At 34.8% G+C, this 20,539-nt stretch overlaps 6 protein-coding genes across 8 annotated transcripts; 3 read left to right on the top strand and 3 right to left on the bottom strand.

The window, feature by feature from the left end:
* Nucleotides 1-1,651: 1,651 nt before the first annotated feature.
* Nucleotides 1,652-2,211, bottom strand: LOC108854602 (GPI-anchored hemophore cfmA). The gene has a single exon (XM_018628206.2). The coding sequence runs from the start codon at nt 2,099-2,101 to the stop codon at nt 1,775-1,777; it is 327 nt and encodes a 108-aa protein (XP_018483708.1). The 5' UTR covers nt 2,102-2,211; the 3' UTR covers nt 1,652-1,774.
* Nucleotides 2,212-3,714: 1,503 nt separating this feature from the next.
* Nucleotides 3,715-4,594, bottom strand: LOC130501756 (glycine-rich protein 5-like). The gene has a single exon (XM_056996579.1). It carries the CDS (start codon nt 4,505-4,507, stop codon nt 4,016-4,018), a length of 492 nt encoding a protein of 163 aa, XP_056852559.1. The 5' UTR covers nt 4,508-4,594; the 3' UTR covers nt 3,715-4,015.
* A 5,060-nt stretch (nt 4,595-9,654) lies between these two features.
* Nucleotides 9,655-12,507, top strand: LOC130501759 (cinnamoyl-CoA reductase-like SNL6). Its single transcript, XM_056996583.1, has 6 exons — nt 9,655-9,862; nt 9,944-10,101; nt 10,188-10,376; nt 11,252-11,405; nt 11,974-12,166; nt 12,266-12,507. Exons 1-6 carry the CDS (start codon nt 9,739-9,741, stop codon nt 12,357-12,359), a joined length of 912 nt encoding a protein of 303 aa, XP_056852563.1. The 5' UTR covers nt 9,655-9,738; the 3' UTR covers nt 12,360-12,507.
* Nucleotides 12,508-13,246: 739 nt separating this feature from the next.
* On the top strand, nt 13,247-14,774 carry LOC130501761 (uncharacterized). The gene is made up of 5 exons (XM_056996587.1): nt 13,247-13,603; nt 13,724-13,906; nt 13,992-14,118; nt 14,261-14,374; nt 14,491-14,774. Exons 1-5 carry the CDS (start codon nt 13,340-13,342, stop codon nt 14,604-14,606), a joined length of 804 nt encoding a protein of 267 aa, XP_056852567.1. The 5' UTR covers nt 13,247-13,339; the 3' UTR covers nt 14,607-14,774.
* On the bottom strand, nt 14,719-18,091 carry LOC108855277 (uncharacterized). Of its 3 annotated transcripts, none has more exons than XM_018629049.2 (15): nt 17,784-18,091; nt 17,273-17,550; nt 17,085-17,167; nt 16,903-17,003; nt 16,696-16,818; nt 16,552-16,621; nt 16,384-16,470; nt 16,225-16,290; nt 16,031-16,123; nt 15,885-15,941; nt 15,665-15,796; nt 15,489-15,579; nt 15,315-15,403; nt 15,042-15,235; nt 14,719-14,955 (listed from the first exon to the last, which is right to left on the bottom strand). In XM_018629049.2, the coding sequence occupies exons 2-15, from the start codon at nt 17,520-17,522 to the stop codon at nt 14,886-14,888; spliced, it is 1,506 nt and encodes a 501-aa protein (XP_018484551.1). In that variant the 5' UTR covers nt 17,523-17,550; nt 17,784-18,091; the 3' UTR covers nt 14,719-14,885. The 3 variants fall into 3 exon arrangements, with proteins under 3 accessions (XP_018484551.1, XP_056852566.1, XP_018484552.1); XM_056996586.1 differs by having other exon boundaries at nt 17,085-17,149; XM_018629050.2 differs by having other exon boundaries at nt 17,085-17,164; nt 17,784-18,090.
* Nucleotides 18,092-19,021: 930 nt separating this feature from the next.
* LOC130501758 (uncharacterized) lies at nt 19,022-20,463 on the top strand. Its single transcript, XM_056996582.1, has 5 exons — nt 19,022-19,157; nt 19,315-19,508; nt 19,775-19,859; nt 19,976-20,041; nt 20,151-20,463. The coding sequence occupies exons 1-5, from the start codon at nt 19,074-19,076 to the stop codon at nt 20,241-20,243; spliced, it is 522 nt and encodes a 173-aa protein (XP_056852562.1). The 5' UTR covers nt 19,022-19,073; the 3' UTR covers nt 20,244-20,463.
* The last annotated feature ends 76 nt before the right edge of the window (nt 20,464-20,539 follow it).

The raw sequence follows: 20,539 nt of genomic DNA, 5'->3' as shown, positions 1-20,539 counted from the left end.
TTAATTTTGAACAACAGTATATTACTTTTTTATTATTTGGTATATTACTTCTTTATCTGATGTTTCGAATATCTATTAAAATGATTATTTACTTCAGATGCATAAACCAAATTGAGCTATCTCGGAAGACAGGTTCATACTCTTTTGGTAACAAAAAAAAGACACGTTAAAAATGCGTGAATTAGTTGATAGTTTTATCATTTATGGGTTACGTTATTATGTATTTTATGTTTGATATCTTTACATGAAATGTCGTCGCTGCCTAGTTCATTGTTTTAGTTGGGAAGATTCTTTGTTTCCAGACTATTGTAATTGAGCAACAAAAGATTTGCGAGATCCCGCTTGAATTAGAAATTGAATAATGGAGTAAGCGATTATAAATTTATAATGGACCAAGTTTCTAGTAACTAAATACATAGCACTAGTTAACCATTGTTGGAGTCTTTGTCTTTACACTAACATGCTTAAATCGTCTGCATTGCTTCATTTATCTTACGTAAATTTGAATCTATAATAACAATAATTATCAAAAACTGGATCCTTCACTTTTATCATTGGGTTAGGTTTTGCGGAAAAGATGTACCCGGATACGCCAAAGTTACACCAGGTTTATTAGGAATTTGTGTCAATTATTTAGATAATATAGTCATTTAGAAAAATAAAACAAAATTTTAAATACTAATGCATAATAACTATCAAAAGTTTGATGATTATATTCGATTTGATTCATCTAAATCGAACAGACTTTATTTACTTGAATTGGGCACTACAAAACAAGCCAACTTTGTTTAGTAAACGTATCTACAAACACAATTATGAAAAAATAAAGCTCACATTGTTATATACTATCATTAGGTGCACCAACCTGATTAAATATTATAACAAAAAAAATTGAAACTCTGTTCTAAGGGATGGAACACTATTTTTATTTTATTTTATTAACATTTAACGTAAAAGATAAATAACATTTAGATGAGAAAGCCTTTTAAAAAGAAAAAAAAAACAAGATAATAACATTTAGTTATAGAGTTCAATACTCTATAATATTAAAATAATAATTGGATATCAAATATTTGTTAACAGATGACACTGAATCCAAGTATGCAGATCAAAAGTAAAGAACTTAAACTTCAGATTTCTAATATTTATTCGATACGCATAGGTCACGTCTAAAGATAGATCTTTGCTCAGGACGCCACATGAGTACATGACCGCATGTCACTAGAAGTAATATAGATATTCTCCAGTTAATCTTTTGTTGCTTTTTGTTTGTTTCAGTTTTCATGTTATAATATTAAAGGAAAATAAATTCCAGTTATTTTTGTTTTATTCAGTGTTGATTGTATAAACTCAAGTTTGTTAAGGTGTATTATGTCTAGTATATAAGGAATCTGTGAAATATAGCACAAAACTCATTTTACAAAAAATAAATACGCCATATTTTATAAAGTAACATTTCTTCTTTTCTTCAAGCGAAGGCTACTAACTACTATAACTTGTGATCATATGGTTTGATTTATTAAAATACTTCGAAAATTTTCCTGGAGAAAGAAGATTGCAATTTACGGCTGTACATGCTATGATCCAAATCTAATTAAAAGACTATATATAGGATAGTTTATACTTGTAGGGAAAATAGACACACTCAAAGTTTCAAACAAAGCATAATTTATGACGACGATTTATTCATCCAACTTAGTACACACGATATTAATTACGGCAAACCAACATCATAAAACATACTTTTTGTTTCACATATATCGTGCTTTATAATTTAGTTACCAGATCCTGATCCAGCTCTAGATCCAGCAAATGAACCAGCAGATGAACCGGCTCCGGAACCACCCGAACCACGAGAACTCGAACTTGATGACGAACTAGAGCTAGAGCTAGATGATGATCTGGAACCTGAACCTGAACCTGCACCAGCACCAGAGCCTGACCCGCCGCCAAGACCAATCCCCAATCCAACGCCTAGACCAACCCCAATACCACCTAGGTCAAGCCCCAGGTCTTTTCTTGCCACTCGGCTCTCAGTTAACATAACTAAACTTGAAAGTACTAATAAACCAAGAAGAACTAGACCTTGGACCCTGGCCATTTTGGAGTTCTTCGTGTGTAAAAAGACCTTTAAAAAGAAACTAGTGTGTAAAAACTTGCCAATCAGTGTGTTTTGAGTTTGTAGTGTCACTTAATTAGATAGAAGAGGCAATAACATGTTTGGGTATTTATAGAAGCTTTGGGATAGAGTGAGCCATTGCGTGTTTATCACCAAATTAGTTCTACCACTTTGTCATTTTAAAATTATAGATACATTTAAAGAAGAATGAATACCAATTAAACACATGTGTAGCTAGTTAAATATATTTTTGATCGGCAATATATGTAAAATGATGAAATAATGATGACTTATAAATTACATAAGTGAAATCGTAGCTTAACCCATCAGTTCGCGAGGTTTTTCAACGGTGAGGTAAAAGAAGTTAAAAGGAAAAGTTGCGGTTTTCACTAGAAATCTCTCTACGTCAATATATTTCATGTTTTCAACCACAAGCAGGTCCTATATATTATGAATTTATCATCATCCTATATATTAGCTCACCTTACTTTAGTTCTAACAAAAGAAATTATTAAGATAATAGAATTGGTTAGTGCACATTTAAGGTACGAATGCAGGTGATGTGTGCATTATCTTTTTTACTGCTGCCAATCCACCAGAGTCGACGGACCACTAAGTTGAGTGGAAGAGTAGTGGTGGACCTGGTGGTTTATACACGCAGAAACTAGTCACTCATATATATTATTAGTCACTAATCTATAGTCCCCACCACTACGAAGTATTAGTCAACCTATTACACGTGCTTAAATTGAACAGAAAGATCGTTCACATTGGTTATGTTTTTTTTACCATGAATGACGACCAATAATGTTCACCTCTCAAATAGAATTCAAAATTTATTTTCATTTTTTCTTAATCCGACTATCAACTTACAAAAGCATTTTTTGAGACCAATACTTATTTGATCAGTTTGTAGAATTATATTTTTATGAAACAAGGAAAATTGTTAAAGTGACATTTAGTATGAAAGTAGTATATTTTAAAACTTTTTTATGACGCCGGAGGATTAAATTTTTGGATCTAAGTTATATTCTAAATGTAAGTTTTTTTTATTACAAAATATAATTTCAGTCAATACACACACAACGAAGAAAAAAAACACATTATCTTAGTCGTAAATACATAAACACTTTTAAATCTTAGGGTTGATCGAGTTTTAATTAAGCCAATATATAAGCGTTAATCTTCTTCTTATTATTATTATTTTATTGTTTCACATATCTAAATTATGTATGATGCGGTTGTTTATTATAGTTGAGATACACATGACAAATTATTTTGTGAATGTTGGATAAGCAAACCTGTCTGTTGTTGGCACTGACACATATGTTATCTAAGATACTGAATGTAAAACGTGACAAAAAATCGCTCAAATTACAAAAAGGTAATAAATTATAGATACATATATATTAGTTATCAATGTTCAATGATATAGAGTCGTTCTAAAAATAAGTGCAAACTCTCTTTCATGGTGTTTGCTACTTGTTTTGCTATGTGTTATAAATTTGATTGGATTTTGTTTGTTAAGGGTTATTTGATGATTGATATAAGCGAAAACTGACAAGCCAAAATGAAAAGAAAGAACAAACGTTACGTGCCGGAAAATAAAACACACGACAATGCATTTATTTATCAACTATCATAACTGGAAAATTACAACATACTTATAGACTTATAGTACAAGAGTAAAGCAACAACAACAACAAGAATCCATTTCGAGTATGGAAGAGTACATAATTAACCAAACACGACATGAGCTTTTTCTATCTCCTTTATTCACCCACTTTAGAAAATTAAATTTCTAGCTTTTTTCTTTTATTTCATACTAATAATATACTAATAATATTTACGTAAAAGTAAAACACATAGCAGCAATTAGATATTGCATGCATGCATTCAGTCGCCGCCGCCACCGTAACCTCCTCCATATCCACCGCCTTCACCGTACCCTCCTCCATTACCGGATCCACCTCCTCCACCGCGACCACCTCCTCCGCCATGACCCCCTCCACCACCACCACCACCTCCTCTTCCACGGCCTGACCCGGAACTTCTACCAGAACCAGACCCTGCACGTGACCCCGCGTATGATCCAGCTTCTGATCCCGCTTCACCTCCACCACCCCCAGAGCTAGAAGAAGAGCTGCTGGAGCTAGAAGAGGAAGAAGAGCTTGACCCTCCTCCTCCTCCGGATCCTGACCCGGCACCAGCTCCGGATCCGGATCCACCTCCACCGAGACCTATGCCGATGCCAGTACCGATCCCTACCCCTATCCCGCCAAGGTCCAAACCCAAGTCTTTTCTTGCAATCCGGCTCTCGGAGACTAGGCACGACATAGCCAGTATCAAGGTGATTAGAACCAGTGACGATGACTTAGTCACAGCCATAGTTTTGTATATTGTTTCGTTTTTGGTACGTATGTTTTTTTTTCTTTTCAATGTAGAGTATCTTGGTAGTGCTCTTGATGAATATGATGCAAAGATGTTAAATGTATTTATAGGCACTCTAGAGCTTATCAATATGGTAGTGAAAATCATACAAGTCAAAGTTGTGTACACACCAATGACTAAAACATAATAATAGTAACCTTGATCAGGACGTTATCTCGAAAACAACCACAACTTGATAATAAGTATAACACAAAACATCAATTTCAAAAATATTTGTTAAAATTGGAGGTATGACCGACCTATGAGAGGTCCACTTACGGGGAGATTGATAGTGGAGCAGGCACTGAAGGGTGTTCGTTGCTACGTTGTACATTTTAACATCCACATATTTATTTTCGTGCAAAACAATCATTACACGTTTATCATCTTTTTCTTCCTCAACCCCCATCTTGATCTTTTATTCTTTTATGGATTAAAATTATGTGGAATTAGCGTCAAAGGGAAACCATATATTAGTCTTTTAGTGATAGATATTGGTTCAACGGAGATGAGCAGTGCAGTTTCTATTTGCGTTCCCAGGGTTCATCGCCATACAGACTCGGACACTCTCCCCAATCTCTCTTAAACCCTATTATGTAGAAACTTTTGCAAAACATATTCCAGAAAAAAAAACATATTCCAGAAAAGCTGAGGCTTCAAGAAGTAAGCAACAATCCATCAAATATTCTGGCTCAATGGAACGGACTAGTGCATGGACTTGACCCAAAAAAAATTGGGCTGGACAATGCTAAAAACAAAAATTAGGCCGTCAGATTGGTCGGTGATACTTTCTCCTTTCTCAATATAAAACTTGTATTGGTTGATCACCAAAACACATGGTTGATTTATCATTAATCATGACCTTAAACAATTTGGTGCACAAGAATCTTATGAGAGTGCATATTCCTCAAAGCAATGGGCCTTTTTGCTTAAAGCAATGTGTTACCATATTATGGAAAACGATAACTGTCTATCGGTGGGATTCTTTTGGCACCGAACTAGAAATGTTGCATGTTTCATATTTTAGTCCACATCCTACCCCACCACTCACTCCAAACTATTTTTCAAGATAAACCAACTGTCTATCGGTGGGCTTGTTTTGGTACCGAACTAAAAATGTTGCATGTTTCATCTTTTAGTCCACATCCTATCCCACAACTCACTCCAAACTATTTTTTTTCAAGATTATTGGTGTTACAATTCACCAAGCCAAAAGAGAAAGGATCATGTGATAAGATTAAGAGTAATAGATGGCCTCTCAGAACTCTTAATCATCTAATTTTACCAGTGTTTACGCGAGAGTCTTCCAGCTTTATATAACAACTAATAATATACACAAATCATTTATCAGTAGTCTCGGGTTTACACTTGTTGGCCAATGTTTGAAATAAACAATGTTTCATAAGATCACTTTCCTTATGATATACTATAGTTAAACTACTACAGTTTAATTATCCTGATTCTACCATTTTTATTCTTATATAAGAGGTGATCGAATTAGGTGAACGGAAAATGCGACACAAGTCAACTTTCTGAACTCAAAAGAGAAGGAATCTAAACACTTTCGTGTGGTCTTTATCAAGACATGATCCTGATCTATGAACACGTGGCTCTTAGTTATTTCAATACATTAATTTGTCTAGTTACCAAGTTTTGAGTTTTTCACGAAGAAACCTCTTTGTGGTGTTCAACTATGTAGAAGAAGTACAAATATTTGAGATTTGCCACGTGTAGTGCCTAGGCGACTTTCACCACATCCCTTTTTACTTTCTCACCACGTTGGCACGCATTTTGGCCCCACGATTTTACATTCTTCAGTATTAGCCACATATTTTTCTTGCGATTTTGCCACGTGTAGTGCCTTAACGACTTTCACCACAGCCCTCTTCCATATCAAAATTTTTGTAAAACAACTAACAAAACAGACTGTTACAAAAAAACTAAGAAAAACAGAAGTTAACCCAGAAAAAAAAACATTTTTGCGGGTGATACGTATTGAACTGTGTTTTATTATTAGGACATTTCCAACTCAACTCTATTTTTTACTCTAAAATAGAATAAAAATGAATATAAAGTAATAAATATTCTAATCGAGCTTCATATCTCACTCCATTTTGAAGTTTACTCCATAAATGGAGTAATCTATTTTTTTTTTGTTCATAACTCTACTATAGAGTAAAAAATAGAATAGGGTTTGAACACTTTTACTCCATTTTAGAAGAAAAAATGGAATTTTACATTGGAAATGCTCTTAGTCGTAATCGCCAAAAACAAACATCGTGTCCATTTCAAATGGCTGAATCACTGAATAGATATTCGCAGCTCAGTGGCAAGTTGTAACCGAAAAGCTGAGGCAATACATACCTATATGTATTTCTTTAGTATTTTGAAGGTAATATATACTTTTTTTTGTCAATTAAGGTAGTATATACTTGCTTACCAAAAATAACAAACAAAATAGTATTCATAAGTTTTACCAAAAACAAATTGTATTTATAAGGGTATATAAACCATCTTGGCGGCCTCTTTAAAATAATTTATCATCAGCATAAGTTTTAAAAAACTTTTTTTTTCTGGTAAAATTTTTAAAACATATTTGATTCTTCAACCAGTTGACTTCATTCATTACTTCAACCATACTAATCATGCAACCACATTTTTATAGAATTTAATGCACATGAGCATCATAATCACCCCTATTGAATTGACGCTACACAATTGTATGGGGAATAAGAGTTAGGAAGTCAGGATACATGCTAGCTATGATTAACATTTAACCTAATTTTATAACTGATGCAATCACGTTGAAACATGTATACATTAATATATCTCCACCATATTGAAGACAACTCTTTCTGATTCAGTCACAACAATTCGATTGTATAGATATATATGGCATTGTTCGTTATTTACAGAAAGTTATAGGATAAACATAAAGTTGTAGTATAAACAAAAATTACATCAACTCGTAAAAACCAAACTGTTAATGGATTATACAAATACTTTAGAGATGTTGGTAGGTTGTAGCTTGCGATGAAACTTCCCCACGTAATTTCTCTACTCGCCACAATCTCTACCTACTAACAGCTAACTACTTTACTCCCAGCGCCCTTTCGCTGTTTTATGTTTATTAATGCTCTCGTATTTGATTTTTCTACAATCTTTAAGTTTCGACTATATTATAGGAGTAGTTTGTTAATACAAGCCACCTTTGTGTGAGTTTTGCTTATGTAATTACCGACCCATAAGTTTGTTCAATTCTGGCATTCCGAAACCTAATCCTTCTAATTCAGTATTCCAACATTCATCTATATTGAATTTATATATATATATATATATATATACTGATATATGCAGTAATATTAGGAGATTTCAGCAGTTTTATTAAAACTATCAGTCTAGTGTACTATGAACTAATTTATTAATATGACTATTTATCATCACCATTCTTTAAAAGCAAATATACAATTTTTCAGTTTTAAAAAAGGGAATATGACGCATCACATTTTGATTATTGATTTCTACTTTTCAAACACATAATTTATATAAAAAAATAGTATCAAGTCCAAATTAACGAAATGATATAAACTAGCTTGGTTATATACGACATCTATGTGTTTTAGTGTACAGTTTGACAAATACGAACTGTGAATAATATAGGTACATTTTTGTAAAAAAGGTCGATGGTCTTCTTACAAAAACACATAGCAATTAAAGCATGTTTATTTACTTAGTATTCTTATCTTTATCTTATAAGTAATTAACGCGAGATTCAAAATCTCGTGCTAAAAAGTGTGGAGGTTCGAATCCTCTTCAAGGTATAATATCGAAATAGAATAAGTTCGGCAGCCGATCGCGAAATCTTGGTTTTTCAATTATTTCATTTCCATTAACTCTAATCAATTCTTAAAAAATAGTGTGTATATGTACACTTTGTTAACTAATGTCCGATTACTAAAACTATTAATAATCACAATCATTAAAACATAAATTAATCTCATAATTTATTATTATTTACCAAATTAATTCTTATACGATTTATAATTTTATTTGTGTTTTTTGTCAGACGTGACGCATGTCAGAAATGCATTTAAAGAAATTGTGTACCTGGATTTCTTTAATTGCATTTGTATATATTTGTACTATTCGATAAGAAAAGCTTATGGTATTCAATATTATTAGCTGGAACTAATTTTCAAGTATTTGTGAAAGAAGACACGTTGCCAAAAATTATCAACGCGTACACAAAACCCATTAGGGGCTTGCCTTGTGGATATTGGATAACCAAAATATTAATTAAGATGGTTACAGGGTTTTAAACTATTAACTAGATTTTGATCCGCGCTTTGGAAGCGCGGAATATTTTACGATGAAAAAATTCACTAATAACTTAACAAATATTTTGGTAATTTTTAAAGAGTATGTATTTAAAATATTTTTTGCATTTAAATCAGTGTTTTTAAATTCAACCCGATTGTGATTATACCGGTTAATCCGGAGATCTGACAATTCAATTTAGGTTTTTAAAATATTCATATTAAAAAAAAATCACTAAAACCCGAGATTAACCGATTGAACTGATGGATACCGATATGTAATCTAATTGGATTTAAATTGTAATAGTTTCATAATTTGTAATCATATAATCCAAATTTTAAAGTTCAATATTTTGCAATTTATGAAATTATAACGTTTCTACAAAATTTTAAAAAGAAAATGATATATATAAAATAACTAAGATTAATTATTGTATTGTTTGGAAACATAGATAGTAGTATAAAAATATATTGTTTGGAAACATTGATAGTAGTATAAAGAAATAAGTATATTGTTTGGAAACATGGATAGTAGTATAAAGAAAGGAACATTAGTGATTTAATGTAGGTTTAACTATAAAGTATAAAGATGTATTTAATTTAAAAACTTACAAAATAAATGTTAGGTCCAACCGAATGTTTCTGTTTTAATAAGATAGATTAAGAAATACTTTAGTACTATTATAAGAGAGGAGACAATAAATAAAAGATGAGTAGCTGGGAACGTGCAACAGAAAATAGTTCACCCAACTTTCTCCTATTAATATGCTGCTATCTTCTCTTCTCTTCCTACTTCTAACCTTCTCTTCTTCCACACACATAAATACACACACGCTTCAGATAATATAGAAGAAGAACAAGAACAAGAAAATAATGGATCAAGAAAAGTCTCCCTCTTGCTGCTGCGTTCTTGATGCTTCTACTTATGTAGGTTTCTGGATTCTCAAGAAGTTGCTTAGCAGAGGATACTCTGTTCACGCAGCTATTCGTAGAAACGGTATGTTTTCTCTTCTTGGCATAACCAAAGAGAATCTTTTGTTGATTGTTTGATTTGATTGTTTTTGTGTTTGGTAATTAGGGGAGAGTGAAATTGAAGAGACAATCAGAGAGATGGAAGCAACGGAGGAGAGATTAGTGGTGTACGATGTTGATGTGTTGGACTATCAAAGCATACTTGTCTCTATCAAGACATGTAACGCTGTCTTCTGCTGCTTAGATAGCCCTGAAGGATACGATGTGAGTGACTTCATCAGTCACCATCTATATATGTATTTGTGTAGATTATTAGTTTTGTTTGAGATTTAGTGTGAATATTATTACAGGAGAAGGAGGTTGATTTGGAGGTGAGAGGAGCTATCAATGTGGTGGAGGCATGTGGAAGAACAGAGAGCATAGAGAAGATTGTCTTCTCTTCTTCTTTAACAGCTTCTATTTGGAGAGACAACATTGGAACTCAGAAGGATGTTGATGAGAAGTGTTGGAGTGATCAAGACTTCTGTCGCAGCAAGAAGGTTTGTTATTATTCTTCACTCTCTTTTGTTAATACGATTTTTAGGCATTAATCGCTATTTGTTTATGTGAAAATCTTGGTGTATAAACTGGACCACAATTCAAAGTTTATTTGCCGGATTAGAATAGCTAAAATATTTTCCCTGACATTTCATTTAATGTAGCTCACATTATTTCAGTATTTTTTATTTGTCAGTTTTATATGTTTGAATTTTGAAATACTATGTACATAATTAGTATATTTGCAGATAACTTGGATATGTTAAAGTATTAATTTAATTTATAATTTTGGATAGAAAAAAGGATAGGTATCTTCTTAATAGTCAAAGTTGGGGTTTCATCAAATGTATTGTCACATTATCTCGAATCATTTGTGCGACATAGAAAATTCGTAAGGTTGCAGATTAATTGAATATATTCAATTCTATGACTCATAATTCATAAATGCAATGTACAATGATTCCTGTATAGTTGCCTTTGGAAAAATAAAAGGGCATAATTTGTGTTTATTGATTAATTAGATACAGTTGATCTAGTAGTCTTTTATGACTATCATCACTGTATTAAAGGGTGACATGTTATATACTAGTATGTATATGTGCGTACATGTTATCATTATGAATCGTCATAAATGAACTTATCTAACTTGTGCGACAAATTATTCGGGGACAATATTAACGTGCTATAGCTGTATGACATCGAATCGGACAGTCAACAAAAAAGTTGAAATTAATGGGCATACCTTTTTTCCTTTCTTGTTGTTACTTTAAGGGGTTTACTCTCTTTTTATTTGGTTACTATTAGTAGTAGTTTACCTTCTTTTTCTCATACGCACAAGCTCAAACTCACGTGCATACATCTTGTATGTTGGATGCAGCTGTGGCACGCATTGGCAAAGATGTTGTCCGAGAAAGCAGCTTGGGCACTAGCCATGGACCGTAGGCTCAACATGGTTTCTATCAATCCTGGTCTTATCGTCGGACCGTCGGTTGCACAACATAACCCTAGGCCCACCATGTCCTACCTCAAAGGTACATACTACATAATCATATAGATACACTCAATATACTTCTAGATGTTTATTAATGTACATTTATAACTCGGTCAAACTATTTAGAATTAAACAACCGAAATATATAGAGATTGTCTCCAACTTGTAAGAAAAAGTGCTCCACAAGGACCACAACTAGTATACATACATTTAAAGAATATCAGCCAATGCCTTTAAAATCAGAACTCCGTGCGGGCACCACTTTGTTATTGCATTACAACTAGTATACATACATTTAAAGAATATACGACAATATTGTTTTATATGTTCTCTTTACTAAAAATACCAAAACATTACTAAAACTCAAAAGAATACCACAGGTTGATTTAGAAAGCATGCAGGAAGGTCACTGTTGTTGAGAAGCGTAAAAATGTTTTGAGAAAGAGGTCCTAAATGAGATATATATTGTTTTCGGTTGAAATTGTGATTTCCATAAGGAAAATCTCTCCCTATATTTTTGTTTCAAACTTTTCTATTACACAACTTGCACGTCTAAATAAATTATATGGACTCGGTGTTTGAATTTGATGGTTTGGTGTTGGTAACAGGAGCTGCACAAATGTATGAGAATGGAGTGTTGGCATATGTAGATGCGAAATTCTTAGCGGATGTTCATATTAGAGCATTCGAGGATGTTTCAGCATGTGGTCGATATTTCTGCTTCAACCAAATCGTCAACACAGAAGAAGAAGCTCTCAAGCTTGTCCAGAGTTTGTCTCCTTTGATACCTATGCCACCGAGGTATATTCTATTCTATAAACTTTGCTGTTTTCATGCGAAGATCTTAATCCAATCGATGCAACCTAGTCTAATACTTTATGTGTATAAATTGTCATGTAGGTATGAGAGTGTAATGCAAGGAAGCGAAGTTTACGAAGAAAGATTGAGGAACAATAAATTGAGCAAGCTGGTGGAAGCTGGCTCTGGTTGTTAAACAAATATTAAAATTATTAAAATTGAAAATGAGGAGCTTATACAAGAAAGGGTTATAGTTTGTTTATTAAGCTTCTCTCAATTCATACTTCATGGTAGCATGTGTTCTCGTGAACTATTTATTTATAAAATATCATATTGTCATGTGATATATATATTAGTATACGAGTGATGGGTAGAGGTTTTATATATTTTCCGGGAGCACACAATGTCAATGCTTTCTACAATTTTTTTATTTATTTTACAGCAACGTTCCCTACAAATGTGCAATACTAATAGAACTAGGATTAGATTGGTTGTTTTGTGCGAAAAAATGTTTGTTTCAAAACACTGATTAAAACACATCGAAGACTAAAAATCTGAAAAAGACTAAAATGCAAATGACAAGATAATTCCACAAACCGTTAAAATTTTATCAAACGTTTTCTAATGTACAAGTGTACAACCATATCGTCGAACCCTGATTTTACTATTTACTACATAAACAACCACAATTCTGTGACATAATCATCATTTGTTATGAAAGAAAAAAGGTATCAAAAATTACAAAATGGTGAAACTTTTTCTAAAAAACTTCGAGGTCTTTCACATAAAGAAAAAAGGTGAAATGAAATCATAGATTAGGTTCTTGGCATTATTAGGTAGGCGTAAAAAACGTTTTATTAGGCGTGACACTGATATAAATCATAGTATTTTCTTGTTTATTCATGTTTTCTTTTTATCAAATTTATATAGTTCCCCTAAAAATAGAATTGTAGAAATATACTTCTTCTTTTGGTCAAAAAATAGAAAGACACTATAAAATACTAATTGGGCCAAGATTGTCTAACACAGACCCAATAAAAGCCTTAAACCAAGTGAAATAAAACGACGCCGTTGGAACATCCCTGAACCTTACGTCTTCCGTGCTCTCGATTCTGCTCGACGATCAGCAAAAGTTGAAACCTTTCTACCTCTCTCGAATAACCCTACATTGAAAAGATGGTGTTGATCGCGAACGAGGAAGAGATCCTCACTAAATACGAACAAAACCTACCGTCTTCATCCTCGCCGCAAGCAGCCGCGACGGAGACGAAACAAGCCGACGCCGGAGATGATGATTCCGAAGGATTCGAAACAGCCAGCGAACGTGAAGTCAGCGGTGAGGAAGACGACAGCGAAAACGACGCCGTAACGAACCACGAGGAAGCTCAGATGGAGCCAGTGAGAGAAGGAGAACCAATAACCGACAACGGTTCGAACCAGGTGACACGTGTTCTTATTACATTCATCTCTTTTAGGGTTTTTCAAGTTATGGGTTTATAAAGTTTGAAACTTTAGATAAAGATTGCTTCAAAGTTTGTTCCTTTTTTTCTTATATGGAAGGAGGAAGCCGTGGCGGAAGCTAATGAAGCTAAAGTGGAAGGAAACAGTTTGTTCGTTAATGGTCTTTACGAAGACGCATTGTCTAAGTATATGCTTGCGTTAGAGCTTGTTCAGGAGTTTCCGGATTGCACAGAGCTTAGAGCCATATGCCATTTAAACAGAGGAGTGTGTTTACTCAAACTGGTATGTCCTTTAGCTCGAGTGGTCATCACACACTTGTTTGGTTATCAATAATAGTACTCAAAGATTTCTCTGAAATGTTGCTCAGGGTAAGTACGAAGAGACGATCAAGGAATGCACAAAAGCGTTAGAGCTGAATCCTACTTACGCTAAGGCATTGGTTCGCAGGGCAGAAGCACACGAGAAGCTTGAACACTTTGAAGAAGCTGTCACAGGTGAGTTCATGACTCGTGACTATTTTTTTCTTCTTATATGTCTTAGTTTCTGAAACTTGGACAGGATAGCTAGCTTTTTGGTTGTTGTTATAGGTTTAGTGGAAGAGTTCACACTGAGTCTTTTCTCTTCTCTCATATGCAGACTTAAAGAAGATCTTAGAACTTGATCCTTCAAATGATCAAGCTAGGAAAGGGATTCGACGCCTTGAACCTCTGGCTGCAGAGAAGCGAGAGAAGATGAAAGAAGAGGCTATAAGTAAGTTCTGAGGGAGTATCTCATCATAAAACCTTGTTTATCTTTTGTAATCAGTCAGCATCAAATGGTGTTCTTTGCAGTCACATATCCCTGAATAAATGTATTTGTGTGTTTAGCTAAGCTGAAGGAGATGGGAAACTCGATCTTGGGTAACTTTGGAATGAGTGTGGACAACTTCAAGGCTGTTAAAGATCCCAACACTGGCTCCTACTCTCTTTCTTTCCAAAACTAGTCATTGTATCACTGGGGTCTTTAATGTTTTGCTTTCACCACTTGATTACCGAACAACAATCTGGTTAAGTATCGCAATGTGTTATGTTCTTGATGATGCATTGTTACTAAAATGATGTGCAATATTTTTTGGATTTTAGTATAAATTCAAAATTCAATGTTACAACAATGGATGGTATTATATTTTTTCTATGGTTCTCAAATGATACACAGAAAATACAACCAAAGTTACACTTGAATCCCTTGAAGAAGAAGAAAAACACAGGAACTTGTATGTGTGTTATGTGTGTTGCAGATTATGTGTTATGGCATGCTGCTCCAAGTACTCTTTGCTGTTCATTTCTGTTAATCTGCGCGAAATAAACATATTCACTTGATGAGCAAGAAAGCTTTTAGGTTATACTGATGGTCCTAGACTATCTTTCGGTTACATTACCTGCTGATGGTTCTATCTTTGGCAAAACCTAACTCGTTGTCCACGCAGAGCTCGGAAACATCGTTCTTTCTTGACCTCGACGATGTTCTTGGAGACATTGACTTCGCGTCGGAGATTGTTACAATCTTTTCCAAGAGTTCTTGAGGAGTTGCTTCAGCTGTACACAGCAACCTTGCTCTGTTCTCATACATCACCTGTAACTCATTTTGATTAAAGGTTGGTTATGCCTATCTTACAAGTATTAAATAAGTAAGGAGACAGGAAACTGCATACATCGACTAGCGTGACGAATCTATAAGCAGCAGTCCGGTTATGAAGCCCAAAGACAGGTACTCCTTCCAATGCAAGAGTATGAAACTTCTCTGCAACATCAGGACAAAAACAAAGAAATTGAGACAAGAGTTGGCTGAACTGCTGATGAAAGAGACAAAGTAGAGAGTAACATACTGAACAGTCCGAAGTAATCAGCAGCTCCAAGAGGTCGGTCGCATAACTCTTCAAAAGGGAAGTATGCGCATCCGTTAGCACCTAGTGGAACCTGTTCCATGAAGCAGAGAACTAGTCTGATGATGAACTTATACAGACACAACATAACTGAACACAGATGCTTGTATTGATTATACCTGTAGTTTTCTTCCCATGACCACTTCTACTACCTGTGGACGAGCAACAAGATTGCCTCCAAGCAGTTCTTGGTACTTCTGTTTCAAAAGGGTGGAAAGATCTGTACCGATGAAATAGAATCCTTGCTCAGCCTGCACAAGTCCAACAAGCATATGCTGGTTACTAAACTCTAGTTTGGTCTGAAGCCAAGTGACCTTAGGGAGTTTTTTGGAGTTATACCGAAGTTAGTTTCCGGTAATCAACGGCTGAGCCAATCTCATGAACCACATTCCTTTCCTGCAAAGCAAAGATGAAGTTTCTATGACAGTCAGGGAGGATAAAAAAGAAGAAGACTAGAATCTGATTAATGGAAGTAATGGCGATACCTTTAGTGAGGCGATGAAAGGTAGGAAGAGATCTCTTTGGAGTCCTCCTTCATAGAGTTTATCAGGATTCCGATTCGATGTTGCAACAAGAATCTATATAAGTTTTTGGAAATCATGGACAAAAGCCAGTTTAAACCAAATGAGCATAGATGATTGTATTGTAGCAGTGTAAAGGAAACAGGGATCACACTTACTATGCCATTGCTGAAGAGATGTCCAAAGAGTCGGTTAAGTATCAGAGCATCTGCAACATCAGTTACCTGTAGTAACATAAACAGAAAGCTGTCAATGAAAAAGCTCAAGATGGGTTGTTGATCCAAAGATGATATATATATGCAAAAGAAAGAAGATACCATGAACTCATCTAGACATAGTAAGATTGCATCATGAGCTATCTCTTGTGCAACAACTTCAAGTGGGTCTGATAAACCCTTGTGCTTCTGCAAACACGTTGACGCAAAATCAAACAGGTATCTCAAGAGGCTAAAAGCTTTCTATTGAAATCAAGAGACAATCCGTACTTGTAATCGACTATGAACAGTCAACATGAAATCATGGAAATGTATCCTCTGCTTCTTCCAAGTGCAAGGCCTAATGACACACAAAGGACAGAACATGAATGAGATCAAGAAAGATAAAAAAGGATGTGAACATACAGAACTTACAGTTGATCAAAGAATAAGTCCATCAACATGGTTTTTCCTGTGCCTACACCTCCATAGAGGTACAATCCTTTAACGGGTGAGACAGAAGACTGTGGCATGATCCTAGACCAGAACCAACGGCTTCTGTTCCACAGACAAAAAGGCAGTTTAATTAAGCTCTCAATCCTAACAAAGGAATAAAAGACTCAAAAGAAGAGAAGCATCAACCTTGATGATTTATCAGAAGTGTTGTAACGATCTAGACGACATGTATCTACTGATTCCACAAGCTCATCATGTAGTCTCTGAAGCTCTTTCAATGCACCAAGCTGCAACATTTCAACAAAAACTTCAGCCGCAGCAAGTAACATGAGCCAGGCTTAATTTCATTGATTAAGATTTTTACTAACTTGGCAGACATCACCAGTCATGAGCTCCCCATCACTGATTCTTCTCTCATACTCAACAAGTGGTCCTGTTCTATTCACATCTGCTATTTTACATATTACCAATGATCATTCATCATACTAAACTCAAACAAAACAAAACAAAACAAAAACTTAGAAACTAATCCAATTTAAATACAAAAGAAGCAAACCTGAGGATGAGACAGTGAGCCTAACAGCATCAGCTGCTTCAACTGCCTCTGCTGATAAACCTCTGGAGAAACTCAACCTCGAAAACAGAGTTGAGTTACAAGTGCTTGTGTTCACCAGAGCTTCGTTTTTATTGACACCGATCAAAATATTGCGGCTTTTGGAGCAGAAAGTTGAGGAGTTGCGTTCTTGATTCCTCAGAGCCCATCTAACTCTACTGAGGGACGAAGATGATCTAACGATCGGTCTCATATTCTGATCAATGCAAACTGAATTATGCCTACAGAAACCAGAAGAAGAACAATGAAGTTATTTTATTGTATGTTCCCAATGAAAGAAGAAGAATCAAAGTAGGAACCACCACAAACTCAAAAAGAGAGGACAAAAAAAAGTTGGAAGCTAATTCTTTATATATATTAATATAAAAAGCCTCATTACAGATGACGTAACGCTCAATAACAACAAAAGATGTTACAGAAACAGAGCAATAATTGATGAAGGAATAGGACTCACCTTGGCTTGAACTAAAGAACAGCTATAACTCTTGCTTCCCGGGAAATAGGGAAAATTTTGTGGATTCAGTTACAGAGTCAAAACAAAACCCAAGAAGAAAAACAAAATCTTTGAAATTAAGTTATGAAGAAGAATCTGATCCGTGCGAGAATTGGATACAAGAGGAAAACGTGAGAGATGAAAAGGTTGTGAAGAGTTTTATTATGTTATGGGATGGTATATATCTGGATAAGTGTTTGAGACAGAGAGAGAGAGACCCAAGAAAAACGGAGATATTATCAAAACAGCGAAGAAGATGATTAACACTTTGTATGTCAAAAAGGAAGGAGATTAACAGTTAAGACTTGTGAGATAGAGACGTGATTAAATTAGGATATACCTCCTTATTTTAGCGGTTGAGACACGTGTGTATATCTTTTTTTTTATTGATTAACTGGAACTATACAACGCTAATTATTAATTTGTTAATGTTAAACTTATATGCACAGTTGTTTTCCAGATCATGAGAATATAAAATTATATATTTATTTACTTATTTAGCAGGATTGACTTTGAAATTCTCAAGTAATGTTCTTGATATATCATTTTCCATTTTAATAAACTTACTAAACTTAACCTACACAAGTCAAATGATTTTTTTCTATTAATAAAATTACTTAATTAAAACAAGGAAATATTATAATCTTGGGTGTACACTTATTCAAAATGAAGCTTCTCGATGTTGCGTTTGCGTCTGCCATAACGGTGGGGCCTAAGCTAGTGGCAAATGCCCATTCAAACGCTAAGCATCTTCCACGTGGAATATACTGACCTGAATCCTTCTTGGTCCCTCTCTTAATTTGATAAATAAAGAAAATTTCAACGCCCATCCTGAAAGAGTTTGGTCCCGCCAATAAATTCTCTTAAATTGTAGTATTTTAATACTATACAGGAGTTTGAATAATAGTATAGTTTTGAACAGTCTTAAATCCTTAGAAAAAAACAAGAGATAAAACATTGTTTTTCCTTTTTAACCCTGCTTGGTTATTAGATGAATCATAATCATGATCCATGGACCTTAACGGTGACTGGTTGCATTACGCATGCTCCCACGTGTACACGTCAGCTCTTACATGTTTCTAAACATGTCTCTTTCTCACCTAACCCCAAGGTGCTTCTTTTCTGGATCAAACACGGGCCTTAATATAATACTGGGCCTTGGCCCATTAAATTTGATAATAACTCATCGGAGAGCTAAACAACTATCGTCTTCTTCGATCGCATTGACTTGTCCGTATAGCTGATTGTTTAATGGCGAATCAAGGAGCAAAGAAGCGGAAGGATGAGAACGCTCGGCACATGGCCAAGCTCCGTCGTATCATCATCGCTTGCAACGTAACTCCCCCCTCTTTCTCCTGATTTTCTCACCTAATTGAGAACTTAAATCTGTAAACTTTCGATGTAATTAGATACGTTTCTTCGTAAAGTTTCGATTTTTATGTCGGGATCTGATTGGTTTATGCGATATATGTGTGTTGGTATCATCACACAGGTTGTGTACGTGATAGTGAGGATGCTAATTTTTCATTCGAGCTTTACATGGAAGCATTGGATTGGTCTTGTGGTGACGTCGATAGGTTACGGTGTTCCTTATAAGTTTCTCGATGGGATGGCGAAGCCTAGTGTTAGCGACGATGGTGAGCTTATTGATGGTGGGTTTGACATGAGCACTGGTGGTATTTGTGGGTACGTTTTTTGTTCTCTTACAGAAAAGTGTCTGCCTTTTTTTGTCTCAGTGTTGTGATTAGTTTCTTTCTCGAAAGCCAATAGCTTTTGTCCGTTGATTGGTCTGTTCTTTAGTCAGGAGTAAGTGTAAAGAGGAGTGTTTGAAATGTGATGTGTGTCAGCCACCATTTTTTAGAAAAGTATGCTGTTTGATCGAAAATTGCTACGTAATGATCATCTTTATGGTGGTTATTACAAGCCTAACTAATGATCTCTGGTCCTTGCAGATACTTGCACGATGTGCTCTACATCACTTGCTTTGTGCAGCTTGCATCTATCATCTCTGGAAAGTTTTGGTACACCTATCTAGTGGTACGCTCATCTGAATTTTTTTTTGTAAAATCTGAATACTTACTACTTAGACAAACTATAGATTTTGCAGCTTCTGTTGGAAAGCAATGATGTGATCTTCTTCTTTTTTTTTTTAGATTCCTGCATTTGGAGCGTACAAAGCTTCTGGGTTTATTAAAGGATTCATGTCACAAGGTTCAGAGGTAATTCAGTTAGTTTTGAGTACTCTCAAAGTGCTTTTTGAACAAGGGGAACACTTTGGGGCTTTATTAATACAATGGACTGTGGTTTGTCTCTGTGACTGAACTTTAGGGAGGTGTAGAGGATGAGAAAACTCGCAAAAAGAGGGAGAAGATGGAGAGAAAAGCTTCTAGAGGGCAAGCCGTCAGGACAAGATCACGATGAATTGTGTTTTCATCATCTTTTAGCAACAACTTAACTGTGGGAAAATCTGTCCTCAAAACATACAAAATGCAAATCAACGGGCAACAACACTCACTCTTGTCTTTGCAAAATCATTTTGTTGTACCGATGTAGCCTGTCTTTACACTGTTTGAATTTAATGGATGTTGTTGATGTTAAGATTGAAGGTTTTTAGTTATCCTGAGTAAACTCCCTAAGATCATATAGCTGTCTTTACACTATTTGAGTTCATGGATGATTTGTTTAGATGAAACAACTTCTTCATAGCTCCTTGACTG

The sequence above is a fragment of the Raphanus sativus genome, unplaced genomic scaffold, assembly GCF_000801105.2.
Source record: "Raphanus sativus cultivar WK10039 unplaced genomic scaffold, ASM80110v3 Scaffold0278, whole genome shotgun sequence".
NCBI classification, from domain to species: Eukaryota; Viridiplantae; Streptophyta; class Magnoliopsida; order Brassicales; family Brassicaceae; genus Raphanus; species Raphanus sativus.
The sequence above is the reverse complement of the archived record's forward strand: the minus strand, read 5'-3'. Positions and strand labels throughout refer to the sequence as shown.

Bases quoted from the DNA above. Each gene is read 5' to 3' on its own strand.
- LOC108854602 (XM_018628206.2), bottom strand. From the start codon at position 2,101: ATGGCCAGGGTCCAAGGTCTAGTTCTTCTTGGTTTATTAGTACTTTCA.
- LOC130501756 (XM_056996579.1), bottom strand. From the start codon at position 4,507: ATGGCTGTGACTAAGTCATCGTCACTGGTTCTAATCACCTTGATACTG.
- LOC130501759 (XM_056996583.1), top strand. From the start codon at position 9,739: ATGGATCAAGAAAAGTCTCCCTCTTGCTGCTGCGTTCTTGATGCTTCT. The intron at 10,102-10,187 runs GTGAGTGACTTC...ATATTATTACAG, and splicing joins ATAGCCCTGAAGGATACGAT to GAGAAGGAGGTTGATTTGGA. The intron at 11,406-11,973 runs GTACATACTACA...TGTTGGTAACAG, and splicing joins CACCATGTCCTACCTCAAAG to GAGCTGCACAAATGTATGAG.
- LOC130501761 (XM_056996587.1), top strand. From the start codon at position 13,340: ATGGTGTTGATCGCGAACGAGGAAGAGATCCTCACTAAATACGAACAA. The intron at 13,907-13,991 runs GTATGTCCTTTA...AATGTTGCTCAG, and splicing joins GAGTGTGTTTACTCAAACTG to GGTAAGTACGAAGAGACGAT. The intron at 14,119-14,260 runs GTGAGTTCATGA...TCTCATATGCAG, and splicing joins CTTTGAAGAAGCTGTCACAG to ACTTAAAGAAGATCTTAGAA.
- LOC108855277 (XM_018629049.2), bottom strand. From the start codon at position 17,522: ATGAGACCGATCGTTAGATCATCTTCGTCCCTCAGTAGAGTTAGATGG. The intron at 17,168-17,272 runs GTTTGCTTCTTT...TATGTAAAATAG, and splicing joins GCTCACTGTCTCATCCTCAG to CAGATGTGAATAGAACAGGA. The intron at 16,124-16,224 runs GTAAGTGTGATC...AAACTTATATAG, and splicing joins ATCTCTTCAGCAATGGCATA to ATTCTTGTTGCAACATCGAA.
- LOC130501758 (XM_056996582.1), top strand. From the start codon at position 19,074: ATGGCGAATCAAGGAGCAAAGAAGCGGAAGGATGAGAACGCTCGGCAC. The intron at 19,509-19,774 runs GTACGTTTTTTG...TGGTCCTTGCAG, and splicing joins AGCACTGGTGGTATTTGTGG to ATACTTGCACGATGTGCTCT. The intron at 20,042-20,150 runs GTAATTCAGTTA...ACTGAACTTTAG, and splicing joins TCATGTCACAAGGTTCAGAG to GGAGGTGTAGAGGATGAGAA.